Here is an 18,140-nt window from a genome sequence, read left to right on the forward strand (position 1 = left end):
CCATTCTCCTCTGACCTCTAGCATCAACAAGGCATTTTCGCCCACAGGACTGCCGCATACTGGATGTTTTTCCCTTTTCACACCATTCTTTGTAAACCCTAGAAATGGTTGTGCGTGAAAATCCCAGTAACTGAGCAGATTGTGAAATACTCCAGATTGCACCAACAACCATGCCACGCTCAAAATTGCTTAAATCACCTTTCTTTCCCATTCTGACATTCAGTTTGGAGTTCAGGAGATTGTCTTGACCAGGACCACACCCCTAAATGCATTGAAGCAACTGCCATGTGATTGGTTGATTAGATAATTGCATTAATGAGAAATTGAACATGTGTTCCTAATAATCCTTTAGGGGAGTGTGTATATATATATATATATATATATATATATATATATATACATATATACACTGTACAAAAGCTTGGGGTCACTTGCCTGAAATGTTTCTCATGATCTTAAAAACCTTTTGATCTGAAGGCGTATGCTTAAATGTTTGAAATTAGTTTTGTAGACAAAAATATAATTAGATACAAAGATAATTGTGCCAACATATCAATTTATTTAATTACAAAACTACAATTTTACATTAAAAAAATGTTTTTATGACTTGGACTGTATAATTAAGAAAAGCAGCCACTAAGTGCCCAGCATATAGATGGGAACTCCTTCAATACTGGTTGATACTGGTATCATTAAATACATGCAACTTTTCAGTGCATTTTTTCAGTGCATTTTTTTTCCTTGTAGATTTCACTTACTGTTTGACATTTCCACTAAAAATTCTACCAGAGTTCATTCAAACCTTGTTGCTTTTTTTCCAGATCCAAGTAAATACAGGAATATCATTTTGGCACCATCCATTATGGTTTGTGAAGTGAAGTGACATTGCAAACAAACAAACCCATCAAATTCTCTGTGAGGACCCAGAGATGACAATCAGATGAAAGACTTGGCAAATCCTCATTCAAACAGGGCTGAAGGCCTTTTTCTGTTTGTGATATAGTAAAAGCATTCAATGGAACAAACAAATCAATTAACAAATGAACAATTTTTCAATAGCAGCAAACTCCAAGGACATCCTCATGCTGAAAATAACACAAAAATAGAACACAAAAGAAGTCAATTATTTTCTGTGGTAATCAACATTGCACATACTGAATCAAACATCAAAGGATGTTCAGGAGAAAATTGTGTTCTTAATGTTGGAGATGTATTAATCAGGAGGGTGACAGTGGAATATATCAAGTGACTTTTGACCTGTTGTCATTTATCTTATACTAATACTACTCATGTTGCACATTGCTAAACTTTTGCTTTGTTTTAATGGTCTTAGTGGTGGTTATTTGTTCTGGATAATTGCAAGGAGAAGACCAGTATATTTGTAGGTTTTAAAAAATATCAATCTCATTCTTTGTTGGTTCAACATGATGAATTAACCTTTATGTTATGTAAATAAGATGTATTTGAAATACATATACAGCATACACACACACACATAACCGGTCAAACATTTTGAAACACTCATTTTATTATAATTTCTGCAAATTTTAGAACAATAGTAAAGTCATCAAAACTATAGCATAACATAAATGGAACAATGGGAATTATGTTGTGACTAAACAAAATCCAAAATAAATCTACACTGTATTATATTTTAGCATCTTCAAAGTCACCCTTTGCCTAGAATTTGCAGACATGTACTCTTGACATTTTCTCAACCAACTTCGAGATTTTTTTCCAATAATCTGTTTTCTGTGTTTCTTTGCCCACACCTAACATTTTCTTTTTGTTTTTCTTTTTAAAAAGTGTCTTTTTCTTTGCAATTCTTCCCATGAGAGCTGTACCCCTGAGTCTTCTCTTAACTGTTGTACATGAAACTGGTGTAGAGCGGGTAGAATATAATGAAGCTGTCAGCTGAGGATATGTGAGTCATCTATTTCTCAATCTAGAGACTCTGATGTACTTATCCTCTTGTTTGGTTGTACAACTGGCCTAACACATCTCTTTCTGTCCTTGTTAGAGCCAGTTGTCCAGACTTAGTGTACACCTTTGTATGAAATCTTCAGTATTTTGGCAATTTCAAGCGTTGTATAGCGTTTATTCCTCAAAACAATGATTGACTGATGAGTTTCTAGAGGAAGCTGTTTTTGTTTTGTATTTTTTGCCATTTTTATATACCTAATATTGACCTTAAGACATGCCAGTCTACTGCATAATATTGCAACTCAAAAACAAAAACAAAGACAATGTTAAGCTTAATTTAACAAACCAAATAGCTTTCAGCAGTGTTTGATATAACGGCAAGTGATTTTCTAGTACCAAATTATCATGATTACTCAAGGATAAGGTGTTGGAGTGATGGCTGCTGGAAAAGGGGCCTGTCTATATTTGATAAATTACTTTAAAATAGTGATGGTGCTGTTTTTTACATCAGTAATGTCCTGACTTTACATTGTGATCAGTTGAATGCCACTTTGTTGAAACAAAGTACCAATTTCCTTCCGAAACAGCAAAATCTATACATTATTCCAAACTTTGGCTGCCAGTGTAAGAATATATATATGTATGTATGTATGTATGTATGTATGTGTATATACACATATATGTGTGTGTGTGTGTGTGTGTGTGTGTGTGTGTGTGTGTGTGTGTGTGTGTGTGTGTGTGTGTGTATATATAGGTTTTCTAGTACGGGCAAGTGCTCGCTAACAGCACTTGCCCCTACAGTCTGTAATGGCTAAATGGGGGATCTTTGTCTTTTTTTTTTTTATAGGTTTTCTAGTTAAGTTGAGCTTGAAAATTACTTTGAAACAACTTTACATTATTTGTTGAATCTTATGGTGTGGCTTAATTTTTGAAGTTGACTTAAAATGACCTTAAGTTGAATTTGTTAAAAAAGCATGATGCAAAAACTGTGCTGAGAAGGAGCCATCTGAGATGCACGAATGACAATTCCTTTTGCTGTTATGCGCCATTGTCTTACCACAATAATAGACCAGTGTACAGCAGTCTCATTCAAGCAGTCCCCTGACTGAGCAGACGTGCATGAGCTCATAATGTGTAGAGTGCTCACAAGTTTCATTCTATCCATCTCTCCTCAACACTACTGTCTAATAATAGCAATATAATGTCTATCAGATATTGTCTGTAAATTTGCAGACATTTAGTTTAAAAAAATTACTGAATTTTTAGTTCAATAACCTCACAAAACATGCATTTTCAACTAATGTGCATAAAATAAATAAAAAAAGTGTCTGTCCATATTCTCAAATGACAAAAGACAAGCAAAAAGTAAAACGAGGGGGGAAATGCTTCAATAGGCAGTTCACATGGTGTTACACTTGCACTGATGCCAAAGTGTGCTACCACAGACTTAAGCTTCATAATATAGCGAAATACCACAATGTTTTTTTACTCAGTAGGATGTATGTAGGGTAGCAGTATTCCCAGATAGCAGTGGTATTCGGCTGAACTCTGTGGTGTAACGACTCTGACTATGAGCCCAGGCCAGGGGCTGTTCAGATTTTGCTATATCGTGTATATCGATATATGTAAATATCAACGTGCGTGGTGTGAGCATATATCAGTAGGCAGGGCATTATGTGAGACAATGTTATCTACTAAAAAGCCATGGTATTGCCATCTGATATCATAAAAGTACCATGCCACAGAACTTTGATTTGCAAGGATAGACAGGCTAAAAAAATAGCAGAGAGAATCCTTGTCATCACATGAAATAGAAAATTGTATAGATGTTGATTTCACAGTGTAAGATATAGCAAAAATCAGTAGGGAATGAATTCTGACCACTAAAAGTGGCAGTTATTTACACGTGCTGGTTTAGCGCCAATACACTAAAAGGAATTATGCAGATCAGACAAGGGTGCAAATGCCATAAACTTGTTGCTGAATGCAATAAGCATGCACAATTCAGATCTTATATTCCAGCAATTCAACTATTGTATAAATGCCATCAACGGCGCATTTGTGTGTCATTCTGTTGAATTCAGAGCGTCACGGAGCCGCACCGCGGATGTCAACAATAGCAGCTCCTTTCCGAAAGAGTGCTTGGCTTGAGGAGCTGCTCTGGTTGACATCCGTTGTGCGGCTCACTGATGCGCATACCATTGGAAGAGGATCGCGCCGAACTCCACAAAAAACATAAACAAATATAAACTTTGATAGTGGACACAAAGTGCTCCAGCATAACTTTAAATAATAGAGTAATGGCAAATGTTCCTGATCATAGCATGTTCTGTTCATACACTTAATGTTAATGACACGCACTCAGTGGCACAGAGGAGCAGACACAAGCTTAGTCTATTTCTGTGGAGTGATAAAATTATGAATGGAAATGAAATCTCAAAGGTGTTGCTTCATGAAAAAAATAAGGGCTTGTGGGTTTAAATCAAAGAGCATTAAAATTATGCAAAATTAGAAATATTTTACCATTGCATAATATAATATTATAGAATATTATGCAGTAAAAATACATAAATATTTTTATATAAATAGAATACAATAGAAAATATATGAATTCCAAAAACAACAATGTAAAATTTACCAAAACTAAAGTTGACCAAAAAGAGACATATTTAAGTGTTTAAGCAAGTGCACATGGGGACAAAGATCTTACTGTTTGGAGAAATGTCCTCTGGTCTAATGAAACAAAAATTGAACTGTTGAAATTGAAATACTGAATGGCCATAATGACCATTGTTATGTTTGGAGGAAATGGGTGAGGCTTACAAGCTGAAGAACACCATACCAACCGTGAAGCATGGGGGTGGCAGGATCATGTTGTGGGGGTGCTTTGCTGCAGGAGGGACTTGTGCACTTCACAAAAAAGATGGCATCATGAGGAAGGTCACAAATGGGTCTTCCAAATGGACATTGACCCCAAGCATACCTCCAAAATTCTGGCAAAATGGCTTAAGGACAACAAAATCAAGGTATTGGAGTGGCCATCACAAAGCCCTAACCTCAATCCGATAGAAAATTTGTGGGCATAACTGAAAAAGCTTGTGCGAGCAAGGAGGCCTACAAACCTGACTCAGTTACACCAGTTCAGTCTGGAGGACTGGGCAAAAATTCCAGCAACTTATTGTGAGCTTGCAGAGGGCTCCCCAAAAGTTTGGCCCAAGTTAGACAATTTATAGGCAATGCTACCAAATACTAACAAAGTGTATGTAAACTTCTGACCCACTGAGAACGTGATGAAATCAATAAAAGCTGAAATAAATAATTCTCTACTATTATTATGGCACCACCAAGATGCCACTGTTGGGCCCTTGAGCAAGGCACTTAACTCCAGGTTGCTCCGGGGGGATTGTCCCTGTAATAAGTGCACTGTAAGTCGCTTTGGATAAAAGCGTATCCATTTACTAGCATAAATGTAATGTAAATGACCAAAGATAGGGAATGCTTTCTATGATTAAATGTCAGGAATTTTGAAAAACATTAATTGTTTAAATGTATTTGTCTATGGTGTATGTAAGCTTCTGACTTAAACTGTATTTAACCTTGCCTACATTACAGGTCTGCACACTCTGTGCAATATCTCAATTAACTTAATTGAGAATCCACCTGAGATGCTTTAAGTTCAAGTATTGGAGTAGTTCCCATTTAATTTCTGCCTACAAAATTATTTTCAAGCACTTAAGCACAAGTCTTTAGATCAAAAGGTTTTTAAGACCATAAAAACATATTAATTTGATTGTGTCTATACTTGTGATTGGCATTGTAATTGCACTGTAAACAGGCCAACTATGAATTAAATACCACATCAAGCATTTAAATAGAGTGGACATGCACACACAGAGTGCACTGCTCATTATAACAAGGGCCTGTTTCAGCCACCTGCATTCCCACAGTGCTCTGCTGCAAGCTGTTCACTACACACAGTCCTTCTTTCAGCAGACACCAGAGCGCTGTCCCCAAGACTCCTTTAAAAGGCACACTGGCATTGGAACGGTTCACACACACACAGACACACAGAGACACACACAATATCATGAGTGCCAAGAGGACCACTGCTGGGTACTATTTGAGAAGTGCACATGCTACGAATGAGCACAACCATATTCTCCCACAAACTTGCCCACTTTTTTCTCTCTTTCTCTCTCTGAGACAAAAACACCTAGTAAATCAGGCAGTAAATTGGTCCAGACTGTTAAAGCAATCACAAGACAAGGGCGCTTTATCTAAGACCAGATGTGCAGCATCTCTTTTGGGTCTATAGGGAACAGGAATCAGTAAATATGAATTACTTTGGAAATGCCTCTAAACAGTCCACAAAGAGACATGAGGCAGGAACTGCTGTATCATGGCCAATAAAAATGATTTCTGAATCCCTTTTTAATGTTTACATATCAGAGAGGGGAAATGTACTCTCGTGCCTAACACCTAAGTTCATCTGCTGTGCTAACATAGGTGTTGCATTTCCAGTCAGTCTGGGAAGATAAAATAACTGTCTTTGGCAAGCCCAGCTCGAGACAGTCATAGCCAAACACAGCTGCTGCTTGTTGCTCTAACAGCTTTCTTCCTTTTCATATCACACATTCAAAGTTGGAAGGCTTCTTTATTTCAGCCAGTTAGTGACCTCAGAGTCAAGGTTCTTTTAATCTTTCAAAGTACACACTGCAAAGGAGAGCGAGTCAAAGTTCAGACATTATCTGAGGTAATTTCCTGCTTCGTCTTGGGTGGTGAGAGGGTGCCAATCTTCAACACAGAGCTCTGAGTAAAATAGAGGAGAGTTACAGTACCATATACACTGACCTAAAGGATTATTAGGAACACCATACTAATACTGTGTTTGACCCCCTTTCGCCTTCAGAACTGCCTTAATTCTACGTGGCATTGATTCAACAAGGTGCTGAAAGCATTCTTTAGAAATGTTGGCCCATATTGATAGGATAGCATCTTGCAGTTGATGGAGATTTGTGGGATGCACATCCAGGGCACGAGCTCCTGTTCCACCACATCCCAAAGATGCTCTATTGGGTTGAGATCTGGTGACTGTGGGGGCCATTTTAGTACAGTGAACTCATTGTCATGTTCAAGAAACCAATTTGAAATGATTCGAGCTTTGTGACATGGTGCATTATCCTGCTGGAAGTAGCCATCAGAGGATGGGTACATGGTGGTCATAAAGGGATGGACATGGTCAGAAACAATGCTCAGGTAGGCCGTGGCATTTAAACGATGCCCAATTGGCACTAAGGGGCCTAAAGTGTGCCAAGAAAACATCCCCCACACCATTACACCACCACCACCAGCCTGCACAGTGGTAACAAGGTATTTGTATATGCGATTAATTAATCGGGACACCATGTAATTAATTAGATTAAAAATTGTAATCGTATTTGATTTTAAGTTTTTAGTTTTTTAAATAAATTATTTAAATTTTCAATGCAAAATCAATGAAGCAAGAATATTCAATAATCCTCAGCCCCGAGGTTTCTGATATAATTGGATATATATATCGTGAATGAGGGAACAAAATTTATTTATTCACACACATGATATAATTTCCTGGAATAACAAAATACCCTACAGGTAGAGAATTCAAGGATGAAGCTTCTTTGCCAGAGAGATGTTCACAACTGTTGTAAAGCCATCTTTCAAAAAGTTGAACAACACATTTTCACTTATTTATAACAATGCACTTATTTTTTTCCAGTTTCATTTGAACTTTTAGTTAAAATAAATAAAACATAAAGTTCAAAAGTTTGAAATCAAGGTGTCTTGCTTTATTGTGTAAGCTTCACCCTAACCATGTTTACCGAAAATGATCCCATATAACCTAGTGTCCAACCAGCGTTGTTTCCCTGCAGTCTATGTTTTTTTTTTTTGTTGACCAAAGTATCGAGAAAAAAAAATAGTTTAGAAACCGGTATCGAAGTCAAGATATCGGTATCGAACATTTTTGAATGATACCCAGCCCTAATGAAAACCCATAATGTGTTATTATTAAACTTGTTAAAGTGGCCTCAACATTTGGCCAATTAAATGGCCCCAACATTCTAAAAGCATTGAAAAGGAATAAAGGAGTGTAACTGGGTAAGTGATGGGTAAGTGATGGGCAAGGAGGTGGCAGGGACTGGCTAAATAGTCAACGTAAAGTTTAATGATAAAACTCAACATAAAACAAACAAACGCAGACACACATGCAATGCAGCCACATGCATTTCTATAGCTTTCAAACTGGTGCCCCCGGCTCATCTTTATACCCCTCCTGGTTGATTAGCCCGATTCAGGGCCGGCCATGTGTCCTCCTCGTCACACTCCTGCATCGCCAAACTCAGGCATTGCCCTTCCAGCCGTGAACTTTCTGGAGCCCTGGAAGAGACGAGGGAATGGAAAGGGGAGAGGGAAAGAGCGAGGCAGAGCGACAGAGACAGGAGGGAGTCCGCCGGTTCCTGGACACGCTGTTGCCCAGTCCAAAACCGCTCCTCCACCCTCTGGCGGACACTAGCTCGCTCTTCCCCCGGCAGATGGCAGAAAGTCCTCTGGCCCCTTGTGGATGGAACCACTCCTCCCCTTCTTCGACTGACAGCAGCGGTTCCTCCGTCTCTCTGAGGCCAGCAGCGACCCCTCAGTCACGAGTCAGATGGCAGCAGCGAGGACTCTGTGACAGCGCATCCCTCCTCCCTCTTGGGTTTCGGCACCAAAGTAACTGGGTCAGAGATGGGCAAGGAAGAGGCGGAAACTGGCTAAACAGTCAGTGTACAGTTTAATGATAAAACTTAATGATAAAACTTAACATAAAACAAACATAAACGCAGACACACATGCAACATGGCCGCATGCATTGCTCTCAAAATGGTGCCTCCTGCTCGTCTTTTCCCCTTCCCAGCTAACTAGCATGATTCAGGGCCGGCCATGTGTCCCCACGCAGCAGAAGCGCTCCTGACGGGCACAGCCCTTTGAAGCGGAAAGCAGAGCCCATGGTTCCCTCCGGGTCTGCTCTGAAGAGACACAGAACACTGTTCCCCATCTCCCCCAAATGCATCTTCCCCTAAAGGAATATCGTTGTTCACAATGTTATGCAATAACATTTTAGCGTGAACCTCCACACGAGCTAGGTCTCCGCAGTAACATGCTCAACAAGCCACATGACAAAATTCGTTGGTTGACGTCTCAGATGCTAAGGCAACTGACATTCATCCTACACCCTCCGGATTGAGGCGAGTCACTACGCCACCATGAGGACTTAGAGCGCATTGGGAATTGGACATTCCAAATTGGGGAGAAAAAGAGAAGAAGAAAAAAAACACTAAAGACGCAGGACTCACTCAGTCAAAGCTCAAAGTGTATGTGGTGACTCTCTGCGTATCACGCACATTAAGCTGGCGGCACTATAAGCAAGCATGATTCAATCATAAAGTTCCTTAAAGGAGCAAGACGATTAAACCCATGTCGCCCAGCTACAGTGCCAACTTGGGACTTAACTTTAGTCATAAAAGCTCTCGCAGGGCCCCACTTCCAGCCTTTGGACTCTGTCAATCTGTGCATGCTCTCATTTATGACAGCACTACTACTGGTTCTGGCCTCAGTAAAGCGGGTCGTTGACCTGCATGCACTATCAATTAACAATTCATGTCTGGAGTCTGGCCCCGGCCTTTCAAAAGCCACTGTCAGACCCAGAAAAGGCTATATGCCTAAGGTCCTAACCACACCTTTCAGAGCACAGGTGGTTCACCTTCAGGCATTCATCCCTCCTCCATTTAACTCGGATGAGGAACAATTGCATTTGTTATGCTCTGTGCGGGCACTACACGCATACGTTGAGCGTACACAACAGTACAGGCTGTCTTATCAGCTCTTTATATGCTATGGAGGATGCACGAAAGGAATGTCCATCTCCAAGCAAAGACTTTCTCTTAATTCCTACCTACATTTTAATCTCAAAGGTTATCAGATAAATGGGCTTGGATGGGACACAAACCACAGAGCTCTGCATTTATAGATCCTCTTTAATCTCTAAATCAGGGAGTGACCCCACTGACCAAGCACCGTGGCTTCTCTCATCCTCCCTCTCTTATCCATCTTCTATCTAAGCTCCTTCCTCTATGACAGAGAAAGAGCTGCAAGATTTTTCACATATGCAACAATTGCTTGCTTCCATGGAAAACAGTCCCCGAAACTAATAAAACGAGGCCTGGTCTATTGGAGCGTAAAGTAAAAGGTCCACTCAGAGTAAATTTCAAACAAATTTCACTTAAATGTTTGTGAATGACTTTGAAAAAACATGCAAGTGATTGGCCCAATGACTGCAGCTTAGAAAGCCTTTCAGAGGGTTCAGGATTAATGAACTGGAGTTAGCCTATTCATTCATTGATTCAATTTAAATGGATCTGGCTACATAGACAGTGTTCTCACACTATAACGCGACATTTCAGGCCTGTTTAGACCTCCATTTGCTCCTCCCACACAGAAACATTCCAGCCTTTAGATACTTCAACACCCAGTAAAACTAGCCCCTTTATACAAAACACATGCATCTCAAGAAACTCAAAGAAATTGTCCATTTAAAATGTACTTTCTCTCAACAATCAATAACAACCAGGAACAGAAAAAGCTACTCCAAGATTATATCAACACCATTTAGATAAAAGCTGTGATAGAACAAAACAAACCGCATGCTACAACACTTAAGGGTTTTTAAAGTGAAGAATCACAGATAGCCCCACACATTGTGATTTGTGGAAGCCCAACTGACACTGTGGAAAAACATTCACCCAAGAAATATGTATATGAAATGCTACATATAAAAATAAATGGTTCACTTAAATTTAAATCATTTACTTACCATTATGCTATTCCAAAACTATATTTTTCTGACATGTCATACAAGGTCAGCCATCAGTAATGATTGATAACAAAAAATGCAAGAACCGATGATGATTAATGTCAATGAAGTCAAGCCTAGCACAACGCGTCTTGCCATAATTTAATTTTTTGGTCACCTATTCCTTTAAACTCTCAACTACTGCATTTCAAGTCCTATGTGTCCAAAAAACCTGATCCTTTACCCTTCAATCCTATCAATTTCTGTTACTCTTTTTACACAGTTACAAACAAAAGCACAGGAGGGTTATCAGGATGGTCTGGACTATGGAGAGGGAGCTGTCAGTTCGAAAAGAAAAGAAACAGAAAAAGTGAAATGGAAAAACAGTCTGGTCTAAATGCAGTAAGGGCCCTTCTCACCTCTCACTCTGAATGTGAGGCCTGCTGTGTCCAAGGAGAGGGGGGAGGTAGATCAGTCCCAAAAAAAAAAAAGAAAGGTTGAAGAGGGAACAAGTGCCAAGCCATCCCGCATAGACATCCAACAAACATTAAAACACACACTTTTAAGAGTGCTGTGGGGCCCTAGTCTCCCATCCCCATCCCCCTTGGGATAAAGCAGGGTGTTTAAATACCTCCCTATTGAAGACTCCGTGATAAGGCCAAATGTCCCATTCCAGGTTGACCCTGCAGGAACTTACTGAAAGGACCTTTTGAGTGTGGCACAAAGGCCAGTTCCCATGAAGCTTCTATTCTTTGCTACGTGCGTGAGAGAGAAAGAGCCCAAACTGATTAAATAAGGTCGGTTAATTACAGCTCCTGGTTAATAAAAGGTACTACAGAAGGCAGGCTCTTCTTCAAGTGAAAGGGTGGGGGGATTGCCTCTGGGAGATTGTGAATGAAAGACCTCCTCTCAAAAGCTTCTACACAGCAGATTTTCTAACTAGGTCGCTCAATAATAGGCGCATCGTAGCAGTGCAATGAGAAGCCCTCTTGGTGAAGTTTCACGTGAATTAAAAATCCAGCACAATGGCTTTGCTGAGGTTTATTTTGCTATGGTGATACACAGTGAAAGAAGTGCAGGGATAGCCTTTTTTCCCCCTCACCGAAAGCCAAATCAAAGCATACAAATGTTTAGATGGGTCGGCGAGAAACGCTCTATTTAGATTGTTAACTCAAGTCTGGTATCCGAACAGAGAGGGGTTTCAACAGGATCCCTTAAATCACTGAAGGGATAAAAGGACAGGGACAATGGTATGAAACATATAGCAGTGATGACTCTTATATTGTGATAGTCACTATCAAACAGGTGGACAGAAAAGTGGGAAAGGAATCCCTCGTGAGGTAATTGTTGCTAGTAGAAATTTTTTTTTAACAACTTCGAACTGTCTTTTAACAAGACACTTGTGAAAGTGGCTTTAGATTATGATTTGTTTTGCATGTAAGAAAGTTCACAGAGAGTAAAGAGTTCAAGTGGCAAAACTCACAAGCATAACAATATTTTGTACGTTTATACCATGATACACATTCAATAGCTATGAAACAGTCTTAGGAGTTGTTCAGCCCAAATGAATTCTTGCGCTAAAAAAAGCAAAATGCAGCATAAATAATAGAACATATAAAAATGCATTTTTTAAAGTCAAAGTTCTTTTATAAATTGATATCTTAAATCGTCCATCTGATGCATGTATATATAGAAAAACAATTCTGGATGAATAGCCCGTTTTGAATCCAGCAAGATCATCTGTCATTTCATGCCAAAAGTATGTGTTATATCACTGTTTTATGTAACATCTGCATCCTTGAATCAGCAATTTTTCCCTTGTGACACTTCTCCTCATTCACACTTTGTTCATTATTTTGATAATACTAAAGAGGCTTTCCAAAGTGATAATACAAAGGACACTACATGCTGTATCAATGCAAAATTGTTCTTTTCAAAGCCGTAACGGTGATTACAAGGTCATTGTTATAATTTTTAAAGCAAAAAATATGGCTGATTTCATGGTCAGCAATAACATTTCATCTCCGGCAATTACTATGGCTTGCTGTACCGTTTTATGATACATTTATGAAAAATGTCAACAGTCATTTCATTAAAAGGTAAACAATAAGGAAAACCTTTCATTGACAAACCAAAAAGTATAATGGTATTACTATGTTTTTTGCTAAATGTTACCTTGGTAATGTCATGGTTTTTCAGAGAATTCTGCCATGATATTTCTATGGAATTATTTGAAGCACCTTGGAGTATTATGTAAATAACATGGTATATGTATAAGCTATTCATTCAGCACCATGGTATCACCATAATTATACCATGGTACCACCACAGGACTTTTCTGTAAGGGCTGAGCTTGAGTCATCAGAATAATCTTCAACCAATTTCAAAGAAAACCAATTATACACAATCCAGGAAATTTAATGGCAGGTCACGGTTCCTCTGAGCAAGACCAGTGGCTGTTCCCACAGAGAGGTGTGTGCACTGAAGCATGGAGTAGTTCAAAATATCACAAAGCGGACAGTCAACACAAAAAAACTCGGGAGCAAATTAATCATGGCTGAAAAACCACTCCCTTCATAAGAAACAACCTATGGCACTTTTCCACTGCACATTACGGTTCGACTCGATTCACATTACTTTTCTGCGCTTGCTTTTCCACTGCAGTTTACGTGGGTGGGATTATAGGCTGATCGTCATAGTTGCGATGCCTCTACTCCCATGACGTAATCTTAAACACAACACAAACATTACTGACCATAAAAAAATAAATTAAATCACACCACCGCAAGCTGTTAGCTACTAGATCATTGTGCTGCATAAAGCAGTTGTTGCATGGTAATTTTACACAAGTGTAACAGTTAAATTGGCCTGGTTGTTTTAGAAGCAAGCTTTCCAGTAGCTGGTCAACTAAAAGTGAAGCTCTCAAGCAGAATATAGAGCTAACATAACAAAACTTACCATCGTCCACCATGGACCCCAACAATGCCGTGGCCGAGTCCAGGGCACTCTCCCTCCCATTGCTCGCCGGTCTATTGAAAGACTTTTTCGTTTCGTTCGTTGCTAACGAGAGGAACGTCTGCACCTTGTTTATTGACCACGGCGTGGTTTTGCGTACAACCATTTCTTTTTACAATTCGAAAGTCGTGTGAACAAATGATACTGCTATCACTGTTGTTTAGTTTAAAACTAGCAGGTTGATGTCCCGTGTCGCAAATCCAGTGACGCTGGTAGTGACGATTCACTCTGTCCAACTAGTGATCTGCAGGGTTTTGACATTACAGAGTATCGGCTCGGCTCGCTTGGAACCTCGACCGAGTTGGTACTAAAAAAAAGGACCAGGTACTATCCACAGAGGAAAACCCCCAAAAAGCGAGTAGAGTCTAGCTGTACCATGCAGTGGAAAAGCCCCACTACTGTAACCGAACTGGCTTACAAGAAATTGCCTAGTAATCTGTAGATGTGTGACTAGTACAGAATTAGAAGGGGGTGGCCATCAGACTGGACTTCTTTGAAGGGACCCCAATGGCCTTTAGTTGATGGATGGACTGTAGTAAACTGGATGGGTCATCTGCAATGGCTCTGTCTCAATGGGCCATTTCATCAGAGATCATCCCACCCAGAGACTTTGAAAGTCCTTCAAACCAGAACGAATTTCCATTTATGAACCCAGCATAATGAATGCTTACTAAATCACGTTCCTTTGTCAGGAACAAAACCAAAAACCTAAAATTCACTCTTATGTGCAAAGACAACAATTAAAGTAAACATTAGTCCACAGGCTTATATTTCAAGTGCACATAAAAAGCTTGAGGATTTTCTATGACCACAACACAAATTTTTCCATCACACTCATATCATAAATTACATACAGCGTAAAAGGATTTGGTTTTAAGTTAATTACCTGGGAGTATTTTGCAAATAGGAGAGATAGAAAATAAAAGCTTTCAAGCACCAACTAGGTCTGAATTATCAATTCACTACCAGTCTCAATTACTTTTTACACAGGTTAATTTAGAATGACCATCATTATTCAATTAGGAGGCCTCAGCTGAAAAAACACAGCCAAGAGCTTGATGGAGAAACAGAGGAAGCTCAGAGAAGCCTAGAGAGCAATATCTCAAATATTTAAGCAATTATACCCAAGCCAAAATGTTATTTATGACACTCAGTGCTGATAATTTTTAACAGGTGTTATTGAGTTTTTATGGAAGCAACCCAGCTCAAATAAACTAAGCCATGTTCATAAATTGCCAAAGCAAATAAGATTGTTAATTATCAATACAGAACTGAAAATAAGACTTATCCTATTGGCCATCAACATGGATTGGCGATATATTGAATATTATAATTGAGATAATTTTGCTGACGATGTAAATGAAGCTACTATGTATCATTGTGTATGAAATATAAATATAAAGTGCAAATCAATGAAATGATATGCATTTCATTCTCCCTTGTGTTTATTTAATTAAAAACGAATTATTAGATTTTATTTATTTAATGTCTTTAAAATATCTAATCTACTTGGCTACAATGGCTGTTTGGATTAAATGATGGTTCCTCTGATAAAATAAATAAATAAAATTAGGAAGAAAAAAAACAAACAATTTTTAGCCATTTTAGAGCAAATACATAATTATCAAGATCGAATATCGTTAATAGGTTGAAACAGAGATTTTTTTTTTAAGACATATCGCCCAGCCCTAGCCTTTTATCGATTCTTAAAATCCCAAGATGTCTTTTTTTTTTTTTTTTTACTTTTAAAGTTTCTTTAGATTTGGTAGTGTTGATTATATCGGTTTTATAAATAGCAACTGAACTGTGCAGTTCTTTGTGCAGTCGTAAAAAAAAAATTCTAAATATTTTCATGTACAAATTAGAAGATTTCCTGTATAATTTATAGCACTTTAAAAGAAAATGGGGACGTTATAACTGAAATATCTCCAAATTAATCGGATGAATTCGAATCGAATCAAATATCATGGGCATCGAATCTATTCTAGAGCTTGAAAATCAGAATCGATACCCATCCCAAACTACAAGTATCTAAGAACTATTGGATTAACATCACAACAAATTTTTTTACACATTTTTATCGAATTGTTGCCTTTAATTATAGGGATCCATAAATGTGTGAAATGTTGAGGGAAAATAATAGGAATTTAGTTTCTTAAGCAACCACAACAGTGTCATTCTGGTTTATCAAACACAAACTAAACCTCAGTATATATATATATTCCATTTGAGCATCAAGGCATTACATTAACAACAACTCGTCACCTTTAACAAACACTGGGGTGGGCCTTATACAAACAGCTAATTCCTTGAATCAAAGCTAGGATGCAGGTGTAAAGCGGTTTGAAGAAACATTAGGCCGGATATGTTTTTATGGGAACAGCAATATTTAAACTGGAAGCAGATAGTCGGATTCTGGAAATGACTCTAGCTAACTACACAACTCAAGTCAAAGTGAAGGAAAAAATTATCTCAACAACAGATATTCGTTGGAGGTTGCCAATTTGTAAATGTGCCTGTATGAGTAACTCATTCATTTGATTTACAACCAATTACATGTCCAAAAGCAGCAGGAAGAGAGGGAAAGAAGTGTGCGAGTGTGTGAGAGAGGTAGACATATTATTAACAACTGAGTGAGACAAACAAGAATGTAGGAGCAAGGAGAGCATTACTGTGTGGCATAGATGAAAGGCCATTTGGGTCTGGCCCCCTACTGACCACCTCAGTGCGCGCTCCCTCTGAAGTGCGCGCTTTTCCACCAACACATCACAGCGCCAAGACCAAATTAGCCATTTGTTGCCAAAACACACTCTTAAATGCGTTGGGATAATTCTCACGAAACCTGTCGAGAAAATGGTCCTATTTTACGCCAAAATATACAGAAAAAAAATTTTAAAAATGTGCCTATATTAGGACCATTAATGTTTGTTTACATTGTGTTAGGTCAATTATACACCCCCGTAAATTAGTTGCGTAAATCCTGCGGTGTTGAAATAATCAGCGTGGCGGCGCCACATCATTCTTTGAAAAGGCATTTTCTAAAATAAAACATTGTCAGATATGTAGCCTATATAATACAGAATATTTGCTCTTACAGCAACCCAAACACAAATGCCTTAGGCCTATAAAAAAGCTGCTTGTCATTGTGTATAGAAAATGTGCCATCTGCGGCTTTACATTTAGATTTTTCAAATAGGCCTATAGAGGAATATTCTAACCTCTTAAAAACAACATGAAATTAAGTGAACACATTTACAGTGTATTCAATGATCATATTAAGACTTTAAATGGATGCTGTAGATAAAGCATCAATAACTTACAATTGTGAAGACTGTCATTGTCAACGTATTTTTAAAAGCCCCAGTAACTTCAAAAGGTTCGGCCTTTACATTTTCTATTATAAACTAAAATAACAATCGTGTATGATGGCATTATTTATTAGTAGCCAACAGAACTTGCAGCAACTTTCAACTATGCCTACTCCAATACAACTTGTACTTTATTTCACACTCCAAAGTTACACAAGATCAGTGAAGCGAGACAAACCACAAGACATTATCCTCTAGGGAAAATCCCCGGAACATTACTATATGTGGAACTGCATAAAATATACCAGGTTTTAGTTTTAGAAAGGTGAGATTTGTTACCTGCATGGTGAGAACGCCGAGCTCCTGAGTAGACAGCTTCTTCATCTGCACAGCTAAAACTTGAGCCTCTTCTATGATAGAAAACTCACTATCTGCACCACAAAATCCACCGCAAACAAACACCAACAGGGCAAGCAGAATCCACCTTGAAATCTTTAAGTTATTCCAGTACGTTCGGGAATGTGTGTTCCATGCCGCGAAGGAGAATCGTGGTAAAATCACGGATCCTACCCGCGCGCGGCTCGCCATTATGGCTCAATGCGCTCCTGCACGGGAACGCCGAAAAACTTCACCGATTACTTCTTAATTTTACCTGCTCACTTTTCCCACTTTCCGAACTCCAGCAACGTTAGTAAGATGCTTCGAGGCATAGTTTTGAAAACTCAAATGCTGGCAAAGAGGACTACATTAGTTTCTTTGGCTGTTGGGTAAAGTGTGTGTGTGTGAACCGGAGCATCACAATAGGAGTGAAAAGTAGGAGGCGCGCGCCATCCAAACACCGTCATGGATTCTCCACAGCAGCTGGATTTGGATTTAACAGACATGTTCTGTTAAAACTGACTTCCTTACCCGTTGAGACACTTAAAGAGGCACTCAGTTTTTTTTTTTCAAATTCAAAATGTTACTTCTAAAGAAATAAATGTACATTTTGAAACATGTAGCCTATAAAATCATGACACAAATGATGA

The 18,140-nt window shown here is 38.7% G+C and overlaps 1 protein-coding gene across 1 annotated transcript in view; it reads right to left on the reverse strand.

Moving 5' to 3' along the window:
• The window catches only part of LOC127654081 (VWFA and cache domain-containing protein 1-like), a 121,504-nt gene extending 103,624 nt beyond the window's left edge, over nt 1-17,880 (reverse strand). Inside the window, exon 1 of the mRNA XM_052141060.1 lies at nt 17,452-17,880. Within this exon, the coding sequence (XP_051997020.1) occupies nt 17,452-17,700 (249 nt within the window). The 5' untranslated portion in view covers nt 17,701-17,880. The remainder of the gene's footprint in view (nt 1-17,451) is intronic.
• Between the last annotated feature and the right edge of the window lie 260 nt (nt 17,881-18,140).

The sequence above is a fragment of the Xyrauchen texanus genome, chromosome 13 (assembly GCF_025860055.1).
Source record: "Xyrauchen texanus isolate HMW12.3.18 chromosome 13, RBS_HiC_50CHRs, whole genome shotgun sequence".
Lineage (NCBI taxonomy): Eukaryota > Metazoa > Chordata > Actinopteri > Cypriniformes > Catostomidae > Xyrauchen > Xyrauchen texanus.